The 25,629-nt window shown below is 41.0% G+C and overlaps 1 protein-coding gene across 1 annotated transcript; it reads right to left on the minus strand.

Annotated features, from left to right (window-relative positions):
- Positions 1–45: 45 nt before the first annotated feature.
- Positions 46–24,954, minus strand: DYNC2I1 (dynein 2 intermediate chain 1). Its single transcript, XM_064162801.1, has 24 exons — positions 24,826–24,954; positions 23,747–23,800; positions 22,512–22,938; positions 21,924–21,976; positions 20,350–20,661; positions 19,779–19,837; positions 18,582–18,639; positions 17,292–17,369; positions 16,247–16,442; positions 13,898–14,000; positions 13,277–13,406; positions 12,674–12,785; positions 12,256–12,350; positions 11,805–11,934; positions 10,762–10,934; positions 10,111–10,273; positions 8,953–9,069; positions 8,018–8,079; positions 7,417–7,468; positions 6,490–6,550; positions 5,576–5,672; positions 5,218–5,349; positions 2,792–3,015; positions 46–1,667 (listed from the first exon to the last, which is right to left on the minus strand). The coding sequence occupies exons 1-24, from the start codon at positions 24,838–24,840 to the stop codon at positions 1,496–1,498; spliced, it is 3,075 nt and encodes a 1,024-aa protein (XP_064018871.1). The 5' UTR covers positions 24,841–24,954; the 3' UTR covers positions 46–1,495.
- Between the last annotated feature and the right edge of the window lie 675 nt (positions 24,955–25,629).

A 25,629-nucleotide genomic window follows, 5' to 3' on the forward strand; every position in this document is an offset into this window, starting at 1 on the left:
AAGGAGAATGTTAGAGAGGGAAGCAGAGAACAGACAAATGGCAGCTAGATTTTCCAGATGCATTTTGTATTTTACTCATCCACTTTGAGAAACTTTATTTATGCATATAAAAATAAATTATATGGCTGATTAGCAAGTTAGGACAGCAAAAATGGTCTCTCTCTGCCACTTCGAGCTGTCTGGATTACAGCCGCTGCTTCTGAGGAGAGGTCAATGTGCGGTAGACTGCAACAGGTTCATCACCGAGGTAGAGTTGTTAACTGCTGTGAGTTGGCGCCACCCTGTGGCCACTTTGAGTTTGTTCACTTTACAAAGCAAACGTTTACAACTAGTTCATTTGAATTTACAACTTACTTTCATCTGGTTCAGGAGGAGATGGTCTTTATCTTCAGTATATATATCAAAAATATATTTATATACATAAATTCTAACCACATTATCTTCCAGTTGTATTTTTCCCCTTCAAATCCGTGCTCACTCATTGTTTTCTGTATGACTTTCTACCTGACAGTTTCTTATTGAATTTAAAGACGTTTTCAATGCTTGGTCTGGGTACAAACTTCATCAATAGCACAAAAAAAATGAGTAATGTAGCCAGCTATACTTCTCATTACAAAAGCTTTGGAAATTATCTGCAGGGTTAAACAGGTCAGCGTTTTCTGGTTTATATGAGAAATTCCCAAGGATTTGGAATTTCAGAAAATCTCACAAGCACATTGTTTGCATAGTTGGATCCAAACAGGCAGTGCACAGCTTAAGGACTCCTTTTGCAAAGTAAGATAGCAGCAGGACAAGAGGGAATGGTTTTAAGCTGAGGGACAGTAGGTTTAGACTGGGTCACAGAAGAAGTTCTTCTGTACCAGGGTGGTGAGACTCTGGACTAGGCTGCCCATGGAGGTTGTGGGCAGCCTAGTGGGTTGAGGAACACCCTGGGGGTGTTCAAGGCCAGGCTGGATGAAGTCTTCAGCAGCCAAGTCTAGTTGAGAGATGTCCCTGCCCATGGTGGGGAGGTTGGAGGAGATGATCTCTTAGGTCCCTTCCAACCTAAGCCATTTTGTGTGATGTAAATTTGGATTCTCTCTCACAGAGAGCCTTACCTAGGATGGAAATGGCCCAGAGAGAAGTCTCCATCCATTCAGGTTCCTTATATAAAGGCACAACCTAATGCTCACCAAAGGCTTGCCATCACTTCAGAACAGAACAAAAACCAACAGCAGTGTAATTTATAGGAATATATCTTCAGTATTTTTAACAAACTATATCTACATCCAGAGTACTTTACATAATGAAATACAATCCATCATCTTCTTCAGTACAACAATGCTACATTTGGTTCTGGCCTTTTAAAGGTAAAACATAGAACTGAAACAGTCTGTTGCTGATCTTTAACATATATACAAGTTACTGTACAAATTCAAATGTCAGATCTAAGTGCAGTGGGAAAGAATGGAACTGTTTTGCACTAACTTGTTACAGCCAGACAGAGGCACTGCTTCTAAACAGACTGCAATAAAATCGAATGCAGCTTCTCAGATTCATCAGGCTGAGGTACTGCCCACTTCTTCTTAACGTACTGAATGTCCATCTGCCCAGATTCCTTGGCCAGCACAATGCCTAACAACCCATTTGTTTTTTCTGGTTCTCCCAACAGAGCCATGCTTAGAATGCTGAAAGAAAAAGAGCAGAGCAATTTTAAAATCGAGGGCAAATTAACAGAAATGGAGATTTTCAAATGTTTTTAACAGGTTATAGTTAACTAAATAGAACAACAAAATCAAACAGGTTGGAAGAGACCTCCAAGCTCATCCAGTCCAACCTAGCACCCAGCCCTAGCCAGTCAACTAGACCATGGCACTAAGTGCCTCAGCCAGTCTGTTTTTGAATACCTCCAGGGATGGTGACTCCACCACCCCCCTGGGCAGCCCATTCCAATGCCAATCACTCTCTCTGCCAACAACTTCCTCCTAACATCCAGCCTAGACCTCCCCGGCACAACTTGAGACTGTGTCCCCTTGTTCTATTGCTGCTTGCCTGGCAGAAGAGACCAACTCCACCTGGCTACAGCCTCCCTTCAGGGAGTTGTAGACAGCAATGAGCTCTGCCCTGAGCCTCCTCTTCTGCAGGTTGCATACCCCCAGCTCCCTCAATCTCTCCTCATAGGGTTTGTGTTCCAGGCCCCTCACCAGCTTTGTCACCCTTCTCTAGACACATTGCAGTATCTCAGCATCTCTCTTGAATTGAGAGGCCCAGAACTGGACAGGTCTTCTCAAAGCCTTCTTTTCTCCAGGCTGAAAAGCCCCAACTCTCTCAGCCTGTCCTCATAGCAGAGCTGCTCCAGCCCTCTGACCATTTTCATGGCCCTCCTCTGGACTCACTCCAACAGTTCCATGTCCTTCTTGTGTTCAGGGCTCCAGAACTGCACACAGTATGCCAGGTGGGGTCTTAGGAAAACAGATTAAAGGGGCAGAATCCCCTCCCTTGCCCTGCTGGCCATGCTGCTCTTGCTGCAGCCCAGCACACAGTTGGCTGTCTGGGCTGCACATGGAGCCTAACTTCTACTTATACTTACATTATTTCTCCTTTATCAAACTGTATAAAATAATATAGAAGGGTAAACTAAAACTTAGCTCATTATAGTCTATTTCCACACATCCAACAGTTGAAAAAGTACAGTTAGAAAAGCAAATGCTTACGATCACTGAAGCAAATAACCCCACCCAAACTTTATTTACAATTTAAAGTATCATAATATTAATATTTTATTTAGAAGAGAGAAATGTAAGGTACTTACTTCTCTGATGGAATAGGCTGCTTTGCCACAGGCAGCAGATCATTTTCCAGGAGGTCCCAAATGTAAATATTTGATGATGCATCCAGGACAAAAAACACAGCAGGTCTGGTTAAAGCCCACTGCAGGGCAATAACTGGCTGCCCCTTTGTGCTGTCATTCCACTGCATGAGTGGATACTCTGATGTCATCTGGTGTAATCTAATGCTTCCATCTGAACAGCCAACCTGTATCAGATGAAAACCCAAAAATACTTGCCAGGAACAAAAGAGACTAAGCAAGATAAAAGCTGCAGTTTGATTCTTGAGAATATCAAGCATATTAATAAAAACACTTATCTGAGTCAAGTGGCACATCTCTCTCACATCTCACCCTAGGGACCCTTTGAATTTTTACTTCTATTGTCATTTTGAGTTCAAAAGCAGTACCTCTGTAGTGAGCATCCTAGAGCATCTTAGCATGCTGGTGTCCTTAGAACAAAGAAATTACACCCTTTGGGTTTTGTCTCCTTGGTAATAAACTCAGCCCTCCAAACAAAACATATCGTGTCCATTGGTGTGGGGAGGAATAAAAACCAGGCTGTAACCCTCCTGGCCTAAACCTCCAGTTTAGGTTGGCCATGAGGAACAATTTCTCTCCCAAAAGGCTTGTCAAAGCCTGACCCAGGCTGCCCAGGGCAGGGGTTTCAAAGCCATGGAGATATGATGCTGAGGGCCTTGGTTTAGTGCTTGGCAGTGCAGGTTTGATGGCTGGACTCAAAGATCTTAAAGTTCTCTTCCAGCCTAAACAATTCTGAAGAGTGTGAAGAGTAATCTAATCTCATCTAATCCTGGGTTGAAGCCTTAATTTCCTATTTAAAAACCCCAAAAGTTCTGAACTATCAGCTTCACTAACACTGTGATCCAGCAAAGCCTGACAGTAGAGTGAACTGGAGAAAGGTCAGAGCCTAAAGATAGTTCAGATGGTTACTTAGTGACACACATAACCTGTCAAACCAGGAGTAGCTTTCAGGAGGACAGGCTGTGCTTAACAATATCATGATAGTAAAATGATTAGAATAGAATCATACAATTAGTCAGGGTTGGAAGGGACCACAAGGGTCAGCCAGTTCTAACCCCCCTGACATGGGCACAGACACCCTACCCTAGATCAGGCTGCCCAGAGCACCATCCAGCCTGGCTTTAAACACCTCCAAGGATAGGGCCTCAACAACCTTCCTGGGCAACCCATTCCAGCCTCTCACCACTCTCATGCTCAACAACTTCCTCCTCACGTCCACTCTGAACCTACCCATCTCCAGCTTTGCTCCATTCCCCCTAGTCCTGGCACTCCCTGAGAGTCTGAAAAGTCCTTCTCCAGCTTTTTTGTAGGCCCCCTTCAGATACTGAAAGGCCACAAGAAGGTCACCTCGGAGTCTTCTCTTCTCCAGACTGCACAGCCCCAACTCTTTCAGTCCATCCTCACAGGAGAGGTGCTCCAGCCCTCTGAGCATCCTCCTGGCCCTTCTCTGGACATGCTCCAGCATCTCCATATCCTTCTTGTAATGGAGGCTCCAGAATTGGCTGCAGTACTCCGGGTGGAATCTCACCAGAGCAGAGTAGAGGGGGAGAATCATCTCCTTTCACCTGCTGGCCACACTTCTGATGCAGCCCAAGATCTGGTTTGCTCTCTGGGCTGCAAGTGCATACTGCTGGATTCATGATAAACAACTAAATCCAAAGACAGGCAGATGTCACTACTTCCAGATATCTTCTTCCAACCTTTCTCCTGGCTAGTATAACACCCACAAGTTTGCTCTAACCCAAGTACAAAAGAAAATATGCTATGAAATCATAAAATATTCTTACTACCAAGAGCCACTTCTGCAATAGGTAGTAATTTTATGACTCTTTACCATGACTCTGCAAATTGTTCTTATATTGAAAAAGACTCTACAGATACAAACATTCGGAAGCCAGTATCACTCTAAACAAAAGCTTCTGGGTAAAAGGTAGGAACATCAAGGGGTATCCACACAAAGAAAGAAAAAGTTCTGCCTGTGTAAAGGCGACACAAAATATGCACACTGTTACCAAACACACACCTTAAGCCATTCCAACCAAGCTGTGTAAATCATAGCAAAATTAGAAAGAAAGCATCTTTGAGAAAGAATCAAGGACAAATATACTCAGAGAAACAGCTGAGGCTTCACTAGCAGGAGAAGACCTAACTGCAGAGATGAATTTCAGTGTAAACACAGAGTAAGTTAAGAGGCTGAAGTAAGAGTCATTTGTTCCTTTGAGCACAAGATTTGTTGTCACCCTTCATGGCAGACTGGAATTAGTGAGGCAAAGCAACTATCCTATCTAGTTGAATACAGCAAATCTGACATCCTTCCTCACCAAGTGGTTAAGATACAAATCTTGTACCATATTTAAGTGTTTTCATACCAAAAAGAGTGGTTTTCCAAAAGGGAAGAAATCAATGGCGGTGACGCTTACTGATCTCAGTCCACTTTCTTGAGGTCTGAATAGCTTTGGAAAAACCTTCAAGTCATGTCTTGTCCTGTGGCCTACCAGCCCCTATCAACATGAAGAAAAAAAATTCATCAAAACATAACAAAATTTGAGTTATCAGTATTAGAAGAATAAAAAAAAGCCACAATTCTCAGAGCTGATGCCTTTAAAAATCCTTCATAGCTAATGGATTTTTATCATAGTCATAAGTCTACTGGTAAAAATGATGAGTAAATGGGGCAGCTTCTAAAACCAAAAATAACAAGGAGATTAATTTTAGCACATTACTCACAATGTTTGTTCCAACAATGAAATGATTAGGATTAGAAGGCAGAAATTTAAGAGTGAGTGTCTGGGGCATTCTCTGGCGCACATCCTTTGGGAAGAGGCTGAAAACAACATAAAGGGAAAAGATAAGTACAGGAAGTTGCCTTTGTAAGCTAAGCACATTCAGAAACTCTTCATCTAAATTCATAGAATCAGTCAGGGTTGGAAGGGACCACAAGGATCAGCCAGTTCCAACTCCCATGACATGAGCACAGACACCCTACCCTAGATCAGGCTGCCCAGAGCCCCATCCAGCCTGGCCTTAAACACCTCCAGGGACTGGACCTCAACCACATCCCTGGACAACCCATTCCAGCCTCTCAGCCACGCTTATGCTGAACAACTTCCTCCTCACATCCAGCCTGAACCTACCCATCTCCAGCTTTTCTCCATTCCCCCCAGTCCTGTCACTCCCTGATATTCTCAAAAGTCCTTCTCCAGCTTTTTTGTAGCCCTTCTTCAGATACTGAAAGGCCACCTCGGAGCCTCCTCTTCTCCAGCCTGAACAGCCCCAACTCTTTTCGTCTGTCCTCATAGGAATCATAGAATCATAGAATCAACCAGGTTGGAAGAGACCTCCAAGATCATCCAGTCCAACCTAGCACCCAGCCCTAGCCAGTCAACTAGACCATGGCACTAAGTGCCTCATCCAGGCTTTCTTGAACACCTTCAGGGACAGTGACTCCACCACCTCCCTGGGCAGCCCACTCCAGCCCTCTGATCAAAACTGTCTAGGATTAACTCTAAGAAGAAGTGCACATTATAAAAAGCTCCAAACAAGTTATGAAAATATTGTTAAATACAAGAATAATAAATTAATAAAGTATAGGTAAAGGAAGTTTTGTGAGATACACATATAAAACGCTCCTGTTTTCTTACCTGTTACTCAATTCCATAGTAGAGCTATGCACTAGCTTCACTTTCCCTCCAGGAATTAAACCTATAATTGCATAAAATAATTGTTAAATTGATGTAAAAAACTTGCATTAAGAAAGTGCTATCATGAAATTAAAACCTAAGCTAATAAGTTAAAAGGTATTTCATAATTAAATTGTTTCTTGTAGAAATAGTGTTTGGGAGAGTAGGTTTAGACTGGATCTTAAGAAGAAGTTCTTCAGTATGAGGGTAGTAAGACTCTGGAACAGGCTGCTCAGACAGGCTGGGGATGCCTCCTCCCTAATGGTGTTCAAGGCCAGGTTGGACGAGTCCTTGATCAGCTGAGTCTAGCTGAGAGGGACCCCTGCTAACGGTGGGGAGGTTGCAGTAGATGATTTCTAAGGTCCCTTCCAGCCTAATCCACTCTATGATATATAAGAACCTTACATCATCTAGAATAATTTACTTCAGAATTCAAATCTGAAGAGTCTTTGACAGAAATCAAATAAACCTTACCCAAAAGAAAACTTTCAGAACAATTACCAAAATGGAGATATAGGCTGCAAAGTACTGTAAGAGATTTGGTTAAAACTAGACATAAAAAAGGAGGATCAAGAAGGACATAAAAGCTCATATTCTTAAAAAAAAACCAACCCAAACTATTGTGGTTGTCTGGTGGCAATTACCAATACTAAATTAGTAGATCACATTCAGATAGCAGTCAAAATAATTCTCATGCTACTTAATAAACACTCCCAAACAGCCACTTAACAAACACTCCCAAACATCTGATATGTGTCCTCTTCAAAATTATTCTTTTTCTCAGTCATTTCTTATACTTCTGTCTTCACTGATTCTTCTTCTGTCTTCTTCTTTCTTCTAACTTCATCTCCAAACTCAAGCACTTTATTCTGCCTCCCATATACTCACCTAAATCAGTCTGTGAACCAGCTAAATCCACTTTTTGCAACTCCACCACTACCTGAAAAGCCAATATTTGACATGAGTAAGCAGTAAAATTCTAGGAGACTTTAAAGTTTTTAACTAGTTACAAAAATGTATGACACAGCTCTAAAGGAACCTTTAGGTGAGTAGGTCTAACATCACAATCATTGCAGGTGGATCCTCTGTGCCCTGTCAATGTCTGCAACGCTGAAAATAGCTTCACATGCCTGCTGGATGTTTCCTGTTGGGAAGCTGCACTCATTAGCTGGCATTTTGTTGGTTTGGTTGGGGATGAAAGAAACCTTAACCCACCAAATAGGCCTTGTGGGCTTTTCACTACTAAAGGCATAGAAAGGGTAGGTCATTTGTTCTCAATCTGTGGCTACTAAAGTTACTTAGAGCTTTAAGAGACTCAACCAGTGATACAGGACCTATCACCCAGCCCTATTCAGTCAACCAGACCATGTCACAAAGTGCCTCATCCAGGCTTTTCTCCAGGGACAGCAACTCCACCACCTCCCTGGGCAGCCCATTCCAATGGCAAATCACTCTCTCTGTAAAGAACTTCCTCCTATGCACTACTCACCCACATATTGAGGATTCCATTCTCATCCATTGATGCTATCTGAAAGGGAGGGCCTGACATATCTATGGAACAAACAGTAGCAATTTATACTCATACTCTGACTTGCATCCTGAACAGTATCAAGAGACCTGAAATATTTCCAAGCTTAACACATTCTCCAAAACTTCCATGATTGTCTCAGATACATACAAAGGGAAAGTGTCCAAATTGTATCAAAGAAACACACATGAAACCTTTACAGAGAGGGTGGTCAAACAGTGGAAGAAGTGATGCAGTCAATACCCCAAACCTGTCAGTGTTTCAGAGGCATTTGGACAATGCTTTTTTAACACCATGCTTTGATTTTTGGTCAGCCCTGAATTAGGCAGCACATTTCTTTCCACATACCTGATTTCAAAGTGAAAATGGAGGTAAAGATGTCTCCCCTAGCCACATTTTGGGCATGACCATTAAAGTTTCTTTGCAAAGATCAGTCATTAAAAAAAATCAGGCAAAAGGCACAGGAAGAACTATCAAGAATATTTTCTCATTTTAAGCACTTTCAGCTATAAGTAAGTTGCTCCAATGATTAGAGAGTTGGGTTTTTTAAAACATTATAGAAGAACTAAAACTTCTCCAAAGGCAGTTTTTGAATGATAATTGTTTCATCATGGAATTAAAAAAATAATGTCTGGAAAACAGACATTATCCCAATTATGTCCCCATATCTGATAGGAAGCTGCACTGAATGAATGTTAAATTAAAATGAGAGTAGGAAATAAATGGTTTGGTCAGTTGACACTACAGAAATCTTCAGGACAGAAGAGAATTATAAAGTGGATTTTTGCTGTCTTTATTTCACCAGATACTTAAAGATGTGTGTACTGATACTTAAAGATGTATGTACTGATACTTAAAGATGTATGTACTGATGCTTTGAAGAAGAATTTACATACCCTGCTGATCAGAGAGACTGGAGAGGCCATAATTCCAATCAGCGTAGAGAGAGGAGGTTGAGACAGGTTCCACTGCTAGTATAGGAGAGGTGTGGTTTACTGAGTTTAGAATGCCATCTGTAATTAAGGACAATGAAAGTTAAACACTGCACTATTTTCAACAAAACAAATAAAACCCTCATTATTTTTCAGCTTATGGAAGAATGATGATTGCAAAGAAACTATGGCAAGCAATGAACTTCATAAAGAATTGCTTTGTAGAAGCCTTAAATACACAACTGCAAACTGTGTCCTAAATTAACAAAATGCTACTAAATAAATCAATGTTTCACTACTTGTATGCACTTCTCATTTTCCAAAGGACTGCTGCACCATTTATGCCACTGTACCAGACATTTCATTAAAATCTGACATTTCAGTGTTACCATGAAAAGAATTAGGTTTATTTCAAGTTCCATAAACAACAGGTAAAAATAAATTGCTCCTTACTACGCAAAAGATGAACCTGAAGAAAAATTACTACTAATAGAAAGTAACTATCCTGAAAGAAATACCAAAAAAAAAAAAAAAACCAAACAACAACTGAAGCAAATAAAATAGAAACTCCAAACCTTTATTAACATTTTAAAAAGAAATGTTTATTTGGAGCCATTTCAATATGCATTCTTTGTCAAATACTCTTGATTTCTAGACTTGCCCTGTCTACTGAGCTTAATCTCAGTTAAGTCTAATGCATAAAGCCTCCTAAGTATACAGCATTAAAACCTGCTTACTTATGTAAACAAGAATGTGAAACTGTATGTATATACATATAGAAATCATAGAATAAAGCAGGTTGGAAGTGACCTCCAAGATCATCCAGTCCAACCTAGCATCCAGCCCTGCCCAATCAACTAGAATATGGCACAAATGTATACATACATTTGACTGCTAGCAACAGAAAACTAAGCATCTTTGATCTACTAAACCAACTCAAAGTTCATCAGCAACAGCTAATGATGACTTTTACATGACTACTTTACAACGTTTTCTACTAGACTAAATATGATCTCTGAACTGGCTAAAACTACGCTACAGAGACAGACTGTTCTTAGAAGAATTGGCAGTGGAATTGTTTCATTGCCCAAGAAATGCCTAATGAGCATGTCTGATACTAACCAGTGGAAAATGTTGGAACTCTAAATGCCCAGTCACTTTCATTCATCATCACATGAGGATGCATTCTTGAGTCTTCTCGAAGATCCCACACCAACAATGAGCCATCTACTGTTCCAGCAAAAACTAATGGTGTTTTACTGGGACTAAAACAGCAACAAATCACCTGTTATGTAGTAAAAATATGCATGGTTGATGTTATTCCAAAGGCAAATGATTTGATCAACCTGAAATATGTTTGTTCTTCCTGAACAGAAAAGGCAGCCTACAGCTGTTTGCAGGAGAAGGACAATTTATAAGGGAAGCAGGATACAAGACTTTCATTAGGCCTTCACTTCAAGACAGTTGTTGTATAATATGCATCTACTGCCACAAAGCTGAAGGCAGTGATTCAACTGTAAGATAGAGATGGACAGAGAAGTCCTAACACCATCTCAGCCAGTTGTTTTACTTTCATTCACTCTTCAACCATAAAGTAGAGTCAAAGTTTAGAAACAAGAAACAATGGAACACCATGACCATCGCTACACAAGTTCTGGAGCACAAAGTGGAATGAGAAATATGTTTGGCTCCAAAGTGTTTCTCAGAAGAGAAAAGCACAGGTAGTAACACCTTTTATTCAATGGGCAAATACACAACATTAGTAAAACATACCTCTGAGTCACATATTAAAACTTTCTGAGGACTGGAGGGCTGCCAGATGTTCCAAACACAGATGATGCTCTTTTTGTTGAGTAAGTCAACACCTGCCTTCTCAGGTAATCCATGAACAGAAAGCAGTGTCTGCCTCTGAACTTGAGAGACATACAGGCAGGATACTTTTCGGTCTAAATGGTTTTTTTAAAGAGAATCAAGATACAAAAGCAGTAAATAATAAAGTAAACTCAGTGCAGATGAAAAATCATATTCAGCTGCTATAGCAACAACCAAAGAAGCTAAGATGTAACTGTGCAGAATATGTCTATTAACAGTGTGTTGCTTTTGACACTACAGGAAAAAGAGAAAGATCAGAGAAGGAATCCAAAAACTTAAAAAATAAGTAAAGAACGAAAATGGAAGAAAGCCAGGAAGTTAATAGAATAATTGTGCTGGGCATAAACAAGTCACTCTGATCTAACATCAGTATATACACAGAAAGTAAAGCTAAGTCTCAAACAGCAAGCAGCACAGGCCAGGATTTTTCTGGTTCATTCCGTGTTCAGGTTAGAGTACACATGGGTTTGTGTTATAATAGGTCTTTCTAGCATAATTGCAGATGTTTTATTTTGAATTCCAGTTTTCATCCAAACATCTACTGCTTATATGGAGAAGATTTAACTGCAGTTCAAATGTATCAGGCTGTATCCTCCCTGCTCAATAACCTTGTTTTATTTGCAACTGTGGCCTGACTGCCAGCACAAAGCTTAAACAGAGTTACACTCCTTGGGATGGCCTTCAACTACAGGAGCAAGAAATTACATCCAGGGAACCCCTACATCGTGCTAACTTGTGTTTTATGGTGGCTTTGATGCTCCCTATGTGACACCAATTTGTGCGGCGTTACAGCAAGATTAATGCAATTACAATTGGGCTTTACAACATCTATATATCCTGGTACGTGCTGCTCCGACTTGAGTCATGACAAGGAGCATTGTATTTCACGTGAGAAAGAATAGCTTACACTATGTACTAGAAGGAGTAGAACAAAGTTCCCTTACCATGGAGGAATGGCTGGTTAGTATTTAACTGGAAACAGCTATCACTAATAGACAGACTGGTTTGCCGAGATCTTGGTTTCCACCCGGGTTGTGTTGCAGCTTGATCTTCCTCTAGCAAGACAGCAATCACCTTTCAAACATAATTACATTTATAGAGATATAAGGGTTGTCTTATCTTTTAGCTTTGCTATTTGTAGCTTTCTAAAGCATGTGGATTAATTTAATAAACCATTATCAGCTCTCCTATTCATTGTATATCTTTGGAAATAAAGCTTTATAGACATCGAAGTTGCACAGTCCTGGTTCCATTCCTTTGCAGAGAGATGAAGCTCACTGATAATGAGTACTACTGAAGTAATTTCTTCAAATCAGTCAGAACAGGTACAGCAAATGATCTATTACACTGTGTATTTATGCACAGTACCCAGAAGGGATATCAAGCACAATGTACCTGGCAAGCAGACTGGAGGAAATTTGCTAATCTTTGTGAATCAATTTTAGGTGTTAGATTTCCATTCACTGACATAACCTGGTTGTTCACAGAACCTAAGCGAAAACAAAAACCAAAAATCAAACTTGAAGCTTCAAAAAGGAGTAATTTAGGAAAAACATAAGATCAATGTCATTTGTAGGCAAGAGAAGAGGGCAGGAACCAACTTCTCTTCAGAGAATAGGATCTGCTGCCCACAGAAACAGCAACCCAGAAGCAAGAAACTTTCTGTCCCTTATTCTCCACCCTTCCACAAGGCATTCATAATGACTGTGACAGTTTGTTATCACTCCTGCCTGCCACATTACAAATTCTGAGACTTGAAGGGCATAAAAGTTTACATGAATACATCTGTGAGTATGATTAAAGTGCTTTTCACCTCCAGACACAAGGGCGCCCTCTCCTGGATGCTGCGTCCATTTATCCAACGTCTCAATTTCCTCAGTCTGAACATCTCTCTCAAGATTGTCCTCGTTACACTGAACATATGCCTAAAACAGAAAGATAAAGTGATCAATATATGGGTGACAAAGTGACCAATATATGGGTGACACAGCTACAAATGACAGCTGTTTGTAAGTCCAGACCTAAGCATACTGACACAGTGTCACTATTTTGTGCACACACATCTTACATTTCACACAAGAATGCCAGACCTATTGGCAAAGACCTACACAGAAGGTCTTACATGATGCATAAACACCAAATCCAGCACACTTGGCACAGTGACTCAGAGACATGCAAAGAGTCATTTAGAAAACGGGGAAGGAACACCAGAGAGTTCTCTGGTAGCAGTTTGGTTGACCAAAACATTTTTGTATCACTGCTTTATGGTAATTAAGGCTTAGAGATAAAAAAATACCAATTTATTATTTTACTGACCTATTAAGTTTAGTAACTTTCTTTTATAAGGAAAATTATTTTTCCAGAAGAAGAATCAGCACTTTTAGGATGTAAGTATTACCACATCTTTGCTACCCACCTGCTTAGTGTTCATCTTCCCAAAATTCCTGATATACATGTCATATTCATTTACAGGAGGCAAATCCAACAGAGGAAAACTAACTGAGAAGTCCAGATCAATCAGTGGGAGAAGTTCCGAACTCCGTTTTCTACAGAAAGAGAGAAGCACAAAATCAACCAGGTTGGAAGAGACCTCCAAGCTCATCCAGTCCAACCTAGCACCCAGCCCTAGCCAGTCAACTAGACCGTGACACTAAGTGCCTCATCCAGGCTTTTCTTGAACACCTCCAGGGATGGTGACTCCACCACCTCCCTGGGCAGCCCATTCCAATGCCAACCACTTTCTCTGTGAAGAACTTCCTCCTAACATCCAGCCTATACTTCCCCTGGCACAACTTGAGACTGTGTCCCCTTGTTCTTTTGCTGGTTGCCTGGGAGAAAAGACCAACTCCCACCTGGCTACAGCCTCCCTTGAGATAAGGCTGTAACATATTTACTTAAGAACTAATTAGCTCAGAAAATAATACTTGATTCTTAAAGCCTCAAGTTTCTAAGCTTCACATATTTCAAATATAATGAAAACAAATGCATCTTACATAGTGAGTTGCAAATTTGGGTGGGTTATTTGAAGTATACTTACTTCTGTTTACTAGCCAGAATTCGGCTAATTTGCCGTTGGTTTGCCATTTGAAAATCCATGAATATCCCACAAAAAGAGTTCTTGACAGAAGGGTGTTGCCTTTCTGTGGTATTATAAAACATTGTTAGTGTTATCATGCACATTTTACATGCAGGAAAAGCAACAGATTAGATACAACACAGCCACTAGAAGTTACTAATAGCACATCATGCAACAGTGCTTTAGCACAGTTTTCAGTGAAATAAGCTTCAGTAACAGACTAGCATCATTCCATTACTGTGGTCCATTTCCAAATGACTGACCATTGTCATCTTTATTTTAGAAGACTATGATGTACAAAGTGCCTCCTTCTTTCTCCTCCTAAGAGCAGCTCCCTTGCTCCCTTGTGTACAGTAAAATGCTCTATAGCCAATTCTGAAAATCACATCCAATTCAGACAGACTGCACCATGTGCCTGCAACACCTCTAATCATAGAATGGTTTAGGTTGGAAGGGACTTCAAGGGTCATACAGTTCCAATCACCTGCCATAGGCAGGGACACCTCTAACTAGAACAGGTTGCTCAAGGACTCATCCAAATTGGCCTTGAACACCTTCAGGGAGGCTGTGGATGACAGAATCACAGATCACAGATCAAATTCTGTGATTCTGTCAGCCACAACCTCCCTGGACAACCTGTGCCAGTATCTCATCACCCTCACTCTAAAGAACCTTTTCCTAATGTCTAGTTTGGATCTCCCCTCTTCCAGTTTAAACCCATTACTCCTTGTCCTGTCATTACAAGACCTTGTAAACAGTCCCTCCCCAGCCCTCCTATAAGCCCCTTTCAGATACTGGATACTACAAGGTCTCCTCGAAGCCTTCTCTTCTCCAGGCTGCAGAGCCCCAATTCTCATAGCCTGTCTTTGTAGGAGAGGTGCTCCAGCCCTCTGTCATTACAAGACCTTGTAAATAGTCCCTCCCCAGGGTTCCTGTGGGTCATCTCTAAATATGAATTCACCACTATATCTAGTGGAGAACCTCATCAACAAAAGCTTCACTGGTGCCTTTGGATGGATAAATAAAACCTTGAAAACTGATGCTTCAGAAGCCACAGTTAATAGAAGAAATACAGTATCTGATGTCAGATATTGTTACCACACAGGTAACATAGGTGTCAGATTAGTTACCACATAGGTGGTAACTAATAACCTTAACATCCAAATTCTAGCCAGGACCAAGGATGTTTCACTTTCTCAGAAGAAGATTGTCTTCTTAGAAAATATTTGTTAAATGCTTTTAAACTCCTATAAGTAATTTCCAAAATGATCAACAATCATTTTAACCAAATTATGTCAATATTTTTCTCTAAGAAGAGAGTGTTGTGTAGCCTACAATAAAGCCCTAAGTAACTAACAATAAAGCACTAAGTGCTAGAATTCAGAATTTTGAATCAGAATCAGTCAGGGTTGGAAGGGACCACAAGGATCATCTAGTTCCAACCCCTCTGCCATGGGCAGGGACACCCTACCCTAGATCAGGCTGGCCAGAGCTTGGCTGTGTATTAGAATTTCATCCTGCTCATTAGATAGATGGCATTAACTGAACTCTTTTATTGTTTATTATGAAATAATGATTGCATGCATCTTCTGCAAGAAGAAATTCCTATTATAGTGGCTCTGATCTGCAATGACTGCTTAATCAAAAATCCATTGTTAATGTAACAACTCCATGCAGTTCTTCTGTGACTGTGCTAACTTTGTACAAAGTTGAGTGCAAACTGTTTGAGATGCTTTTGCACTATGATCCTATACTGCGGTCCACAGGAGTGGGGAGTGCAAAGGGGAACCACAGCCATAGTTAAATAAGTGTATCTGGCACTCACAGGTATCAGATCAAGAAAATACAGAGTATAGAAAATCAGAATACAAGAAAAGTCTTGCATTTTAAAAGTGATATAGAGCTATACAGTTAAGTAGTATCAGTATGCCTCTTGTCTTCCCACCCAGAGAAGTGGCTTTGACTTTGCTTAAAAAGGCAAGTTAATGTCACTGGAAGCCCCAGACCATTCCAGCACTCCTCCAGTTTTCAAATTCCAGACTCTCATATCCTCTTCTTAACCAAAATAAGACATACCAAATGTCAGTCTGTAAATTGTTATACTTCACATTTTAAGTGATTAGTAATGCCTCTGAATCATTCTTCAGCAACGTGAAAGTTACAGCACTTACCCACAAACCTCAATGACTCATGCAGAGGAGCAGATTTCTGCCTCTAGGCAGCCTTCTAGAAAAAGTGGCCTGTTGACTCTTAAGTTGTAAGTGCTGCTCATACCTTTAATATAGAAAAGACTGGTATCTACTTGCATACCCATGGTTGGTTCTTGTTTTTCATCATCAGTTTTCTTTGGCAGTGAAGTACAAATTCTATCATTTTCTGCACTAATTGCTTTTTGAATTTCTTCAATTTCTGATGTTCTGGGAAAAGGAATCTCTCTTTGGTTTTCTTCTGCATCTCCTTCTTCATCACTGTTATCTTCATCGTCTTCAAAATCATCCTCATAGTCCTTTGAAAGTAATAAGAGTTTCAATAACTGTGCTAGTTTGAAGCAGGCTAGAATGTTTTGGTGAGAAGAATTTGATTACAGGCTGTGAAAGGAAAACAGTGGTGATGTCTACTTCCCTCATAGGCTTGCTGAGATGTATAGGAAAAAGAAATGAAAACTTACTTACTCTCTAACCTCACCCTCCACTTTGGACTAATCCACTTTGCTTCCTAACCCCCTGGCTGAACCTCTATTCTTCCTTGGGACTGGGGTAAGGTTGAGAGGGGTAGGGGGAAGGTGAAGGGGTGGTTGAGAGCCCCTCCTGGGGACTCAGGTTTCTGGGAGAGGAGTTGTGTTTCTGTATTACCTTTTACCTTGTATATTTCTGTCTATAACTGTATATACTGTAAATATCTGCTTGCATATTGTGCCAGCTGTAAATATAAGCTTCATTCATATTTCCAGAGCTGGCTGAGTCTAGTCTGGGTGATTTCAAAAAGTGGGGGGGGGGGGACAGAGAACACTCAAACCATCACAAACTAATAAAGAGAGATTACAGATGTATAATAGCTTTTCAAGATACTTCAAAGCTGTCAAAAATAAGTCTCAAACAGAAGGTTATAAATCCCCTGACTGAAAGACATTTCAAAATAACTTTTTGACAAGAAGAAATAAGGAAGCCTTGATTATGCAGTAATTTTAATCAAGAGAAGTTTCTCCTTATCTACTGTTAGCCAAGTTAAGGTCACTATCACCTAAAAACAGTAAGTAAAAAACCTGTAAAATCTTGTCATTTTTACTCCTGTGAATAATCACTCTGGTGATACATCAGAATCACTTCAAAAAGAACAGTTATATGATTTTACTTACTTCAAAATCATCTTCATAATTTACTGACAAGTTATCAGATCCCAGGCTTGAATTATAGATGCTTTTATCTTTCTTTTCCTAAATAAGAAGAATAAATGAAACTGTTAAAAAGTCTTACAAAAGAAAAATAAATCAGCCACATATTAGGATAAAGGTAGAGAAATAGTTGTTACTTCTCACCTTTTTGTACACTTTAAAGCAAACAGGAGTTTAGAAATATAAGTATATGAAGGAGTGATAACTACTGGTTTGTGAAACAACACAGGAAGACAAAACAAAACTGAAGCCTATCTTGGGAAGATCAATTGTTTACCTGGAAAGACATAGAATCTGCATTTTCAGTTATACTGGGAGACTTAATTGGTTAATAAAATACTGCAGATGATGGAACTAGGAAAACAGGCATGCATACAATAGGAAAAAATGTTTTTATACAAAAATAATTTCATCAACATTGAATCTCCTATTGTGTTTGCATGTCTAGTCTATGTGTATTAAATGTCTAAACTCTTCCCACTCCTTGAGAATTATTTTTTCAAGCATAGGAGACGAAATACAGTTGAATAGATGGGTACCTTCAATGCTTACCAAAATCACAGAATCATAGAATCAACCAGGTTGGAAAAGACATTCGAGATCATCCAGTCCAACCTTGCACCCAGCCCTAGCCAGTCAACCAGACCATGACACTAAGTGCCTCAGCCAGGCTTTTCTTGAAGACGTCAAGGGACAGTGCCTCCACCACCTCCCTGGGCAGCCCATTCCAATGCCAATCACTCTCTCTGCCAACAACTTCCTCCTAACATCCAGCCTAGACCTCTCCTGGCACAACTTGAGACTGTGTTTCCTTGTTCTGTTGCTGCTTGCCTGGCAGAAGAGACCAACCCCACCTGGCTACAACCTCCCTTCAGGTAGTTGTAGACAGCAATGAAGCCTGCCCTGAGCCTCCTCTTCTCCAGGCTGCACACCTCCAGCTCCCTCAGCCTCTCCTCATAGGGCTGTATTCCAGGCCTCTCACCAGCTTCATTGCCCTTCTCTGGACATGTTCCAGTATCTCAACATCTCTCTTGAATTGAGGGGCCCAGAACTGGACACAGCACTCAAGGTGTGGCCTGACCAGTGTCAACCTATTTTCTAATTCTGTATCCAGGAGAAGATGTTAAGAGATACCTGAAGACAAATGCACATAAGTCTTATCCTAGAGTGGCATTATATTGAAACACATATTCCAATTGTTATTAATGTCAAGGAAAATGCAACGTTCCAAGTTCCAAAACCAAACAGTTTTACCTCTTGTTTTGTGTCCTTTTCCTCTTTCTCAGTGAATTTTCCATTATCTTTTACATTCCTGCTGAAAAAAAAGAGAACATGAATTTTATTTGTTAACTCAGGAAAAAAGCATTAGTTTTCTTTTGGTTTTGTTTTCTGGAGAGGTTTGTTTGGTTTAGAAAAAGCAGGCCTTTTTCCATGAAATGAAAAAGAAATAGTTGACAATTTCCAATAAACTGAAATACCGCTACAAATATTTGTATAGATGTCTGTTTGTGATACAGAACAGTAATGAAACAGCCACGTGATTCATCAGTCACTGTGGCTAAAGTGATCTATCCCATGCTGAAGAAACAGAAATACCTAGGCAATAGTGTCAGTGACTTCACTGTGTTTGTCAGCATCCCCAGCAACCAGACTGTCAGTCTTCTGTTTAGCTGGGAAACTAAATTGGGATTTGAGTGAAACCTGTGACTGACAACATACCTGACGAGCGGTACTTCAGATAGCTGCAGAGGAATTTCACATAACTAAGGCATGAAAGAATGCCAAGAGAACTAGACTATATAGACCATTTCTCTAAGATTTTATATATTCTACTTATAAAACTTAGAAATATCATCCTGAAATTTAACTGATGCTACTGAGGATGACCTGGACACCTTTGCCCTTCACATAAAACACTAAACTTCATTGATCAAATCTATATAAAGATATATAGAATGTTGTAGCTACCATTCAGAGCAGGGACTAAATATATTTACATTAAAATAAACAACATAAAATAGTCCTGTATCATGAACCTCATATGTATCTACCTGACTGTATAGCCAATGTCCAGCATTTCTGCCTCCCTGGCTAAGTGCAAGGACTGCAAAACATCTTTTCCTATCCTCGAGTGAAAAAACCCACAAGGCTACATTTCAGTATGAATCTTCTTAGAGGGAAAACAAACACAGAGTTGTATTTTTTAATTGCTATGATATTGTACACAGGATCTATGGAAAAAAAAATTGATTTACCCTAGGTTCCTGAGATCAAGAATCTGAGCTTCTTGTTTTGGTGGTAACTGAATCTTAGTAAAATAATAATCATAGAATCATAGAATCAAACAGGTTGGAAGAGACCTTGAACATCATCCAGTCCAACCTATCCCCCAGCCCTATCCAGTCAACTAGACAATGGCATCAAGTGCCTCATTTAAATCTCTGAATTTACCTTACATGCTGATGGGTCATTTCTTCTTCAATCCCATCCTCTTTTTTGTAATCACTGCTCTGTAAAAGAAGTCACAATATTCATATGTAATAAAGGCTAGATGCAAATACCTATATGAACCTGTATTAGTAGCAGTGATATTAAACAATAAGAAAGGTTTCTAATGAATTATCTCTGAGACATACTACTTTTTATCAGTCATTGCTTGTAAGAAGTTCTGTGTATGAACTAACCTCAGAATATCTTCTCCTTACAGCTGTAGTAAGCAAAGAAAACGAATACCCACATGCTATACTCATAATAAGCACTTCTCCTGAAAACACTAAATATTTGGGAGTATTTAGATGCATGCCTTCCTGTAATGCATTTCAGAAAGGAAATAAGAAGAGATATGAGTATTATCCTTCACTGAAATCCCAAAAGAGTAAATTCTAGCTTTTTGATAGGATACTTTTATATTTGTACATTATTAACAAGAGTTAAAAAAACATTTTGGGCCCTTATCAGCAATGATGTATGAACAATCAAATTAAGTTGTAAGACAATGTTTTAACATCCTAACAAAACTAACCCCTAGATTTCGCTTCCTTCTTTCATTTTCTCTACTTTTTAATCTCTCATTAGCTTCTGCTGGTTGCTCTTCTCTGTCTCCATGGGAAGATCCCTCTTTAGATCTCTTTGATTTATGTTTTTCTTCCAACTGCTTTTCATAATGTTTATGACTTCTCTCTTTCCCTGGCCTAGCAGAATGTTCTTTTTTTTCTCTGTGTCTTCTTTCTCTTTCTTTATCCAGCTCTTGATCTTTCTGTAACTTGTGTACACGTTCACCTTCTTCACATTGGTAGGCTAAAAATTTGTCAATGCTCTTTTTGGCACCATTATCCTGGAAAGAGAAAAATAACATTAAAGAGTTACAAAGCTTTCCAGGACTGTTGTATCTTCACAGATCTCTCCAATTTTGTCCATTGTAATGATGGGTTTCTAAGTATCTGATGTCTTTCTGCCACACAGATGTCACAGGATCACAGGCGTTGGAAGAGACCCAAGGAGATCATTGAGTCCAACCCCCCTGCCAGAGCAGGACCACACAATCTAGCACAGATCACAGAGGAATGCATCCAGACAGGCCTTGAAAGTCTCCCATGAAATAGACTCCACAATCTCTCCGGGAAGCCTGTTCCAGTGCTCTGTGACCCTTACAGTAAAGAAGTTCCCCCTTGTGTCGAGGTGGAACCTCCTATGCTGCAACTTACACCCATTGTTCCTTGTCCTATCCCAGGGAGCAGTGAGCAGAGCCTGTCCCCCCCCTCCTGGCCAGCCCTCAGATGTTTATAAACATTTATTAAATCTCCTCTCGGTCTTCTCTTCTGCAGACTAAAAAGCCCCAGGTCCCTCAGCCTCTCCTCATAAGCCATGCCCTACAGTCCTCTCATCATCCTCATAGCCCTCCACTGGACCCTCTCAAGCAGATCCCTGTCCCTCTGAAACTGGGGAGCCCAAAACTGAATGCAGTATTCAAGACGAGGTCTCACCAGGGCAGAGTAGAGGGGAAGGAGAACTTTTCCTTTATCTGCTGGACACATTCTTCCTAATACACCCCAAGATCTCACTGACCTTCTTGGCCACAAGGGCACATTGTTGTGTCATGGTTAACTTGTTATGACACAGCCTTTTTTTCTAATATGCTACAGTGGCAAGTTTCAAATCATTTTATCTTCTGAGATCCTGGTACTTATTCTCTGAAGCTGTGCATTTTCCCACAGAAAAATTTTTTGGACTATGAATTCTTTCACAGACAAATTTAGTGTTTGTTTACTAGGTGGTTAAACATGAAACAGGATGTGTACTTACCAACAAGCTTGTAATAAAGGTATAAATAGCAGATGGAAATTTGTGATGTAGCCACACAAAAATAAAGCACTGTTTGCTATGCAAATGGTGTTTTACTTTTACCTTAAAGAAAGAAGTAGTTTTTTCCTCAAAACAGAATGGATCAGATGTATTTTCTTGTGTGTTTTGTGGAGATCTTACAATCTATATATCTCTTGGGTTTCTTGGGAACTGGAGTCTGATCCAGTTTCCTCATTATTCTACTATTTTATCTTATTCCATTATGAAACACTTCATTGCTTTGCATTCCTTTACCTTCTTTTCTGTATGCCTTCTTTCTCGTGCTTCACTTCTCATTTTTTCCTCCTCTAGAAAACATATGTATATATCAATGAGCAAATATTATTGTACTGAAACTCTGTACATGATTAACTCTATCATGTGAAAAAGAACATCTATGTGGTCTGTGTTTTCTAAAAGATAAGAGCTTTCCAAAATTAACTTAATACTCTGTTAAAGTTCTCTTTCCAAAGCTGGTTACTCCTTTTCCTCTCTTAATGAACTTCTCCATTCTCAACTGCAGCTTCAGCAGTTACCCTGCAACTTGGACATTCAAATGCATTATTCAGTAGAGAATGTCTAGGCAGGAAGGTGCTTATCCTCTTCCTATCAAACGACTGACAAAACCAGTGACATTTACCCTCTCTTCAGAAGGTAAACCAAAATTTTTCAAGCACCCAAATAAAACGAGGTTACCACATGATTCCATAAAGATGCACTTTTCAGTAGGTACTCACACCTTCCGATCTTTATCCTCTCTGTACAGGTGGGGTTAAGCTTTCAGAGTATGTCTTTCCAAATATCAAATATTTCAAAGTACAACAGCAGCTTAAAGCAACTTACCCCAGTGATGTCTGCTTTCTCTTCTTCTGTGATGTTCTTTATCTTCTCCTTCAAATGACTTCAGATTATTTTGTGTATCTGTTTTCTTCATCTCATGTCTTTTATGTGCTTTGTCTCGTTCTCTGTTGCTCTCCCTGTCTTTATCTTTTGGTACACTGTATCTCTCCTTCTGCAAACTCGACTCTCGATGTTTATCTCTGTGTCTCTCTTGGTCACCTTCTCTCTGGTGCTCATTTCCCCTTTCTCTCTCTCTCATTTTATCCCTGTCTCTTTCACCTGACTTGAACCTCTCTCTCATTCTTTCCTTACTCTTTCCTCTGTCTCTGTGTTCATGTTTATGAGTGCCTGTGTCATGAAAAGACCTCTCTTTGTGCAGTTTCTTTTCGTTGTGCTTTTGGTCTTCATTTTGACTATCTGGTTGTGATGCCTGAAATTAAAAAAACAAAACAACCCAAAACCAATCTATTTTAATATAGTATATTCATATAAAAAAAAACCAACAGCAGTGAATTGCTAGCTATGAATTTTACTTCCCAAACTGTATTAAAATGCTGACATATTTCACAGCTGACTTTGTAAAATTACCAACATTGCTTATACTTATGGTAAAAAGTCCTGTTTGACCAACAGATAAAGTAATCAAAGTGCATGACAAACATCATAGATGATGATAAAAAATACAATACATAATTAGCATGTTTCAAAGAGAATAGGCCAGGTTGCACAAGGCTTTGAGCAAGCTGCCCCAGCAGGAGATGTCTCTGCTCATGGCAGGGGTTTTGGCACAATATGATCATTAATGTCTGTTCCAACTCAAACCATTCTATGATATAAAGCAGGGCTGTAACTTGCACTTGGATAGCCAGCAAATCAGCCCCCATTCCATGCTGTGTGATTACCACAACATTTTGTCCATTTGCCTCAGACATCTGTAGAGTAATCTTATCTGACTTGAGTAGCTAGAAACAGCTGAATGGGCCAGCCTCTGGATACATCTGGGACTACAGAGATTCCACAACATTCAGTTGGGTTAAGGAAGTCAGCAGCTACATATTCAGTGATGCCAATACAAAGCATTTGGCATACCAAAAAGCTTTAAAGAGCCTTATTATAGATCCCTTATGGAGGAGCAGCTACCAGAACAAGCAATCACCTTCTATGTTTATACTGTCAATAAATTCCACAGCTATAAGGCAACTTAACATCAAAACTAGTAGAAATAAAAATCAAATCACCCTGAGGTGCTTCTTAAGTTCTTCTGCTTTCCAGGTATCTTCTTTGGTTCTTCTCTAGAACACAAAAGACAGCAAGACTGAGAAATCAATGTGCAGACAGAATGGTGTGATTCTGTATTTTTTAAGACAGAGTACTTTATTTTATACCTTTAAATACGTATCTTTCTTATTTCCAGTATAAGTTGCCTATTTGAGAGGCAAGCAGCATGAGTGATAGATCTGATAGAAGACGGACACACAGTGTGGCTGTTAGCATGAAAACCTCAAGGTCTTTGGCAAGTCTTACACCCAGAAAATTTTGGGTCAGTTTAACTTTCCACCACAATTCACTAACTCCCCTCTTTTCAGTAAAGAGGTTATTGGTGTATCTCCATTATTGAAATAATACCTGAATGCTTTCTTCACATACCCTGCCCAGCCACTGTGACTATGGAGCACAGTACCTGATGCTAGCACATCAGTGTGCTCCTCTTCCCTGTAATTTGGAGCTCTATAAACGTTCCATAAATTATATAATGCAAAAGTTCTGTGGGATCCCTAAAGAACCAAACCCCATCAATTAGCGATTACAGGAGTCTAAGTTATGAAATGTATTTTATGTACAGTCTGAAACATTAACAGTTTTGGCTATTTGCACGAACCACCCATCCTCTCGTGTACAAAGAACAGGCTGGTAAGGCCTCTAATCGCTCCCTTCCTATCGCTGCTTGGGTGCGTTTCTGCTGCATGCTGGCAGAAGGAGGATACTTGGATTGCCCGAGAAGTGCCATGGGGTTTTCAGTGCTAGCAGAAGAAACACTACGGCTGTTGCCTGCCCTTGCCCCCACCGCAGCCCTGGCTTATCAACGCCAAGGCACACGAGCGGCTTCAGCCAGATGGCACAGAAGAATGTAAGCTTAAAGGGTCGGGAGCTGGGGGAGGCGGAGCGGTGGACGTGCACCGCTGCCACCGGCCCGGGCGCGTCCGCAGGGCCCCGCTAGGAGCCACAGGAAGGGGCGAGGCGGAGCCGCCCTTCTGGCGCTGTCGGGGCTCCATCCGACTCGCCTCAGAGCCGCGGCCGCTTCCGAGCGGCCCCTCACCTTGTCACCCTCCATGGCAGGGGCAGGCGGGACACCGAGCTGCGTCCCGCCACCAGCCGCCTCCGAGCGGGCAGGAAACCACGGCAGCTGCGTCCGGGCCTGCCTAGCAACAGGCGGCCAGGAGGAGGCAGCCGATCCGTCGAGCAACGGATGAGCGCCGGAGCCCGCCGCGGCGACGGGCGGGGGCTGCCGCCGCGCGGCGTTGTGGGAAAGGCGAGAGGTGAGGAGGCGCAGGGGCGGCTCATGGCGTGGCTGGCAGGGGCGGGCTGGGCTGGCCGTGCCGAGCTCTCGCAGCGAGGAGCAGTAGTTTGGAATGTATGAGCGGCCGCGAGAAAGTTCTCCTCCTGGCGCTGGTGCCCAGGCAGAGGGGCCCGCGAGAAGGCTGTGATCCGCCGGGCGCCATCCCGTGAGGCGGGCACGGGGAGCTCACTCGGGCCGCGTTCAGAGCAGCGTCGTTCTGCTGTTCGTTACCGACCTTTTATATGCTAAGTATTTCATGAAACCATTTCTTATCTTGGCTGAATCACTTTTATTAAAGTCATACACGATTACTGGGGGGCGGAAGAAAAAAGTGATGACAAGGGAGGTTCTTTTTCCCCTGTACTCAACACTGGTCAGGCCACACCTTGAGTGCTGTGTCCAGTACTGGGCGCCTCAATATAAGAGAGATGTTGAGGTGCTGGAAGGTGTCCAGAGATGGGCAACAAAGCTGGTGAGGGGCCTGGAACACAAACCCTTTTGAGGAGAGGCTGAGAGAGCTGGGGGTGTGCAGCCTGCAGAAGAAGAGGCTCAGGGCAGAGCTCA

This window comes from Pogoniulus pusillus, chromosome 23, assembly GCF_015220805.1.
Source record: "Pogoniulus pusillus isolate bPogPus1 chromosome 23, bPogPus1.pri, whole genome shotgun sequence".
In the NCBI taxonomy this organism is placed as follows: domain Eukaryota; kingdom Metazoa; phylum Chordata; class Aves; order Piciformes; family Lybiidae; genus Pogoniulus; species Pogoniulus pusillus.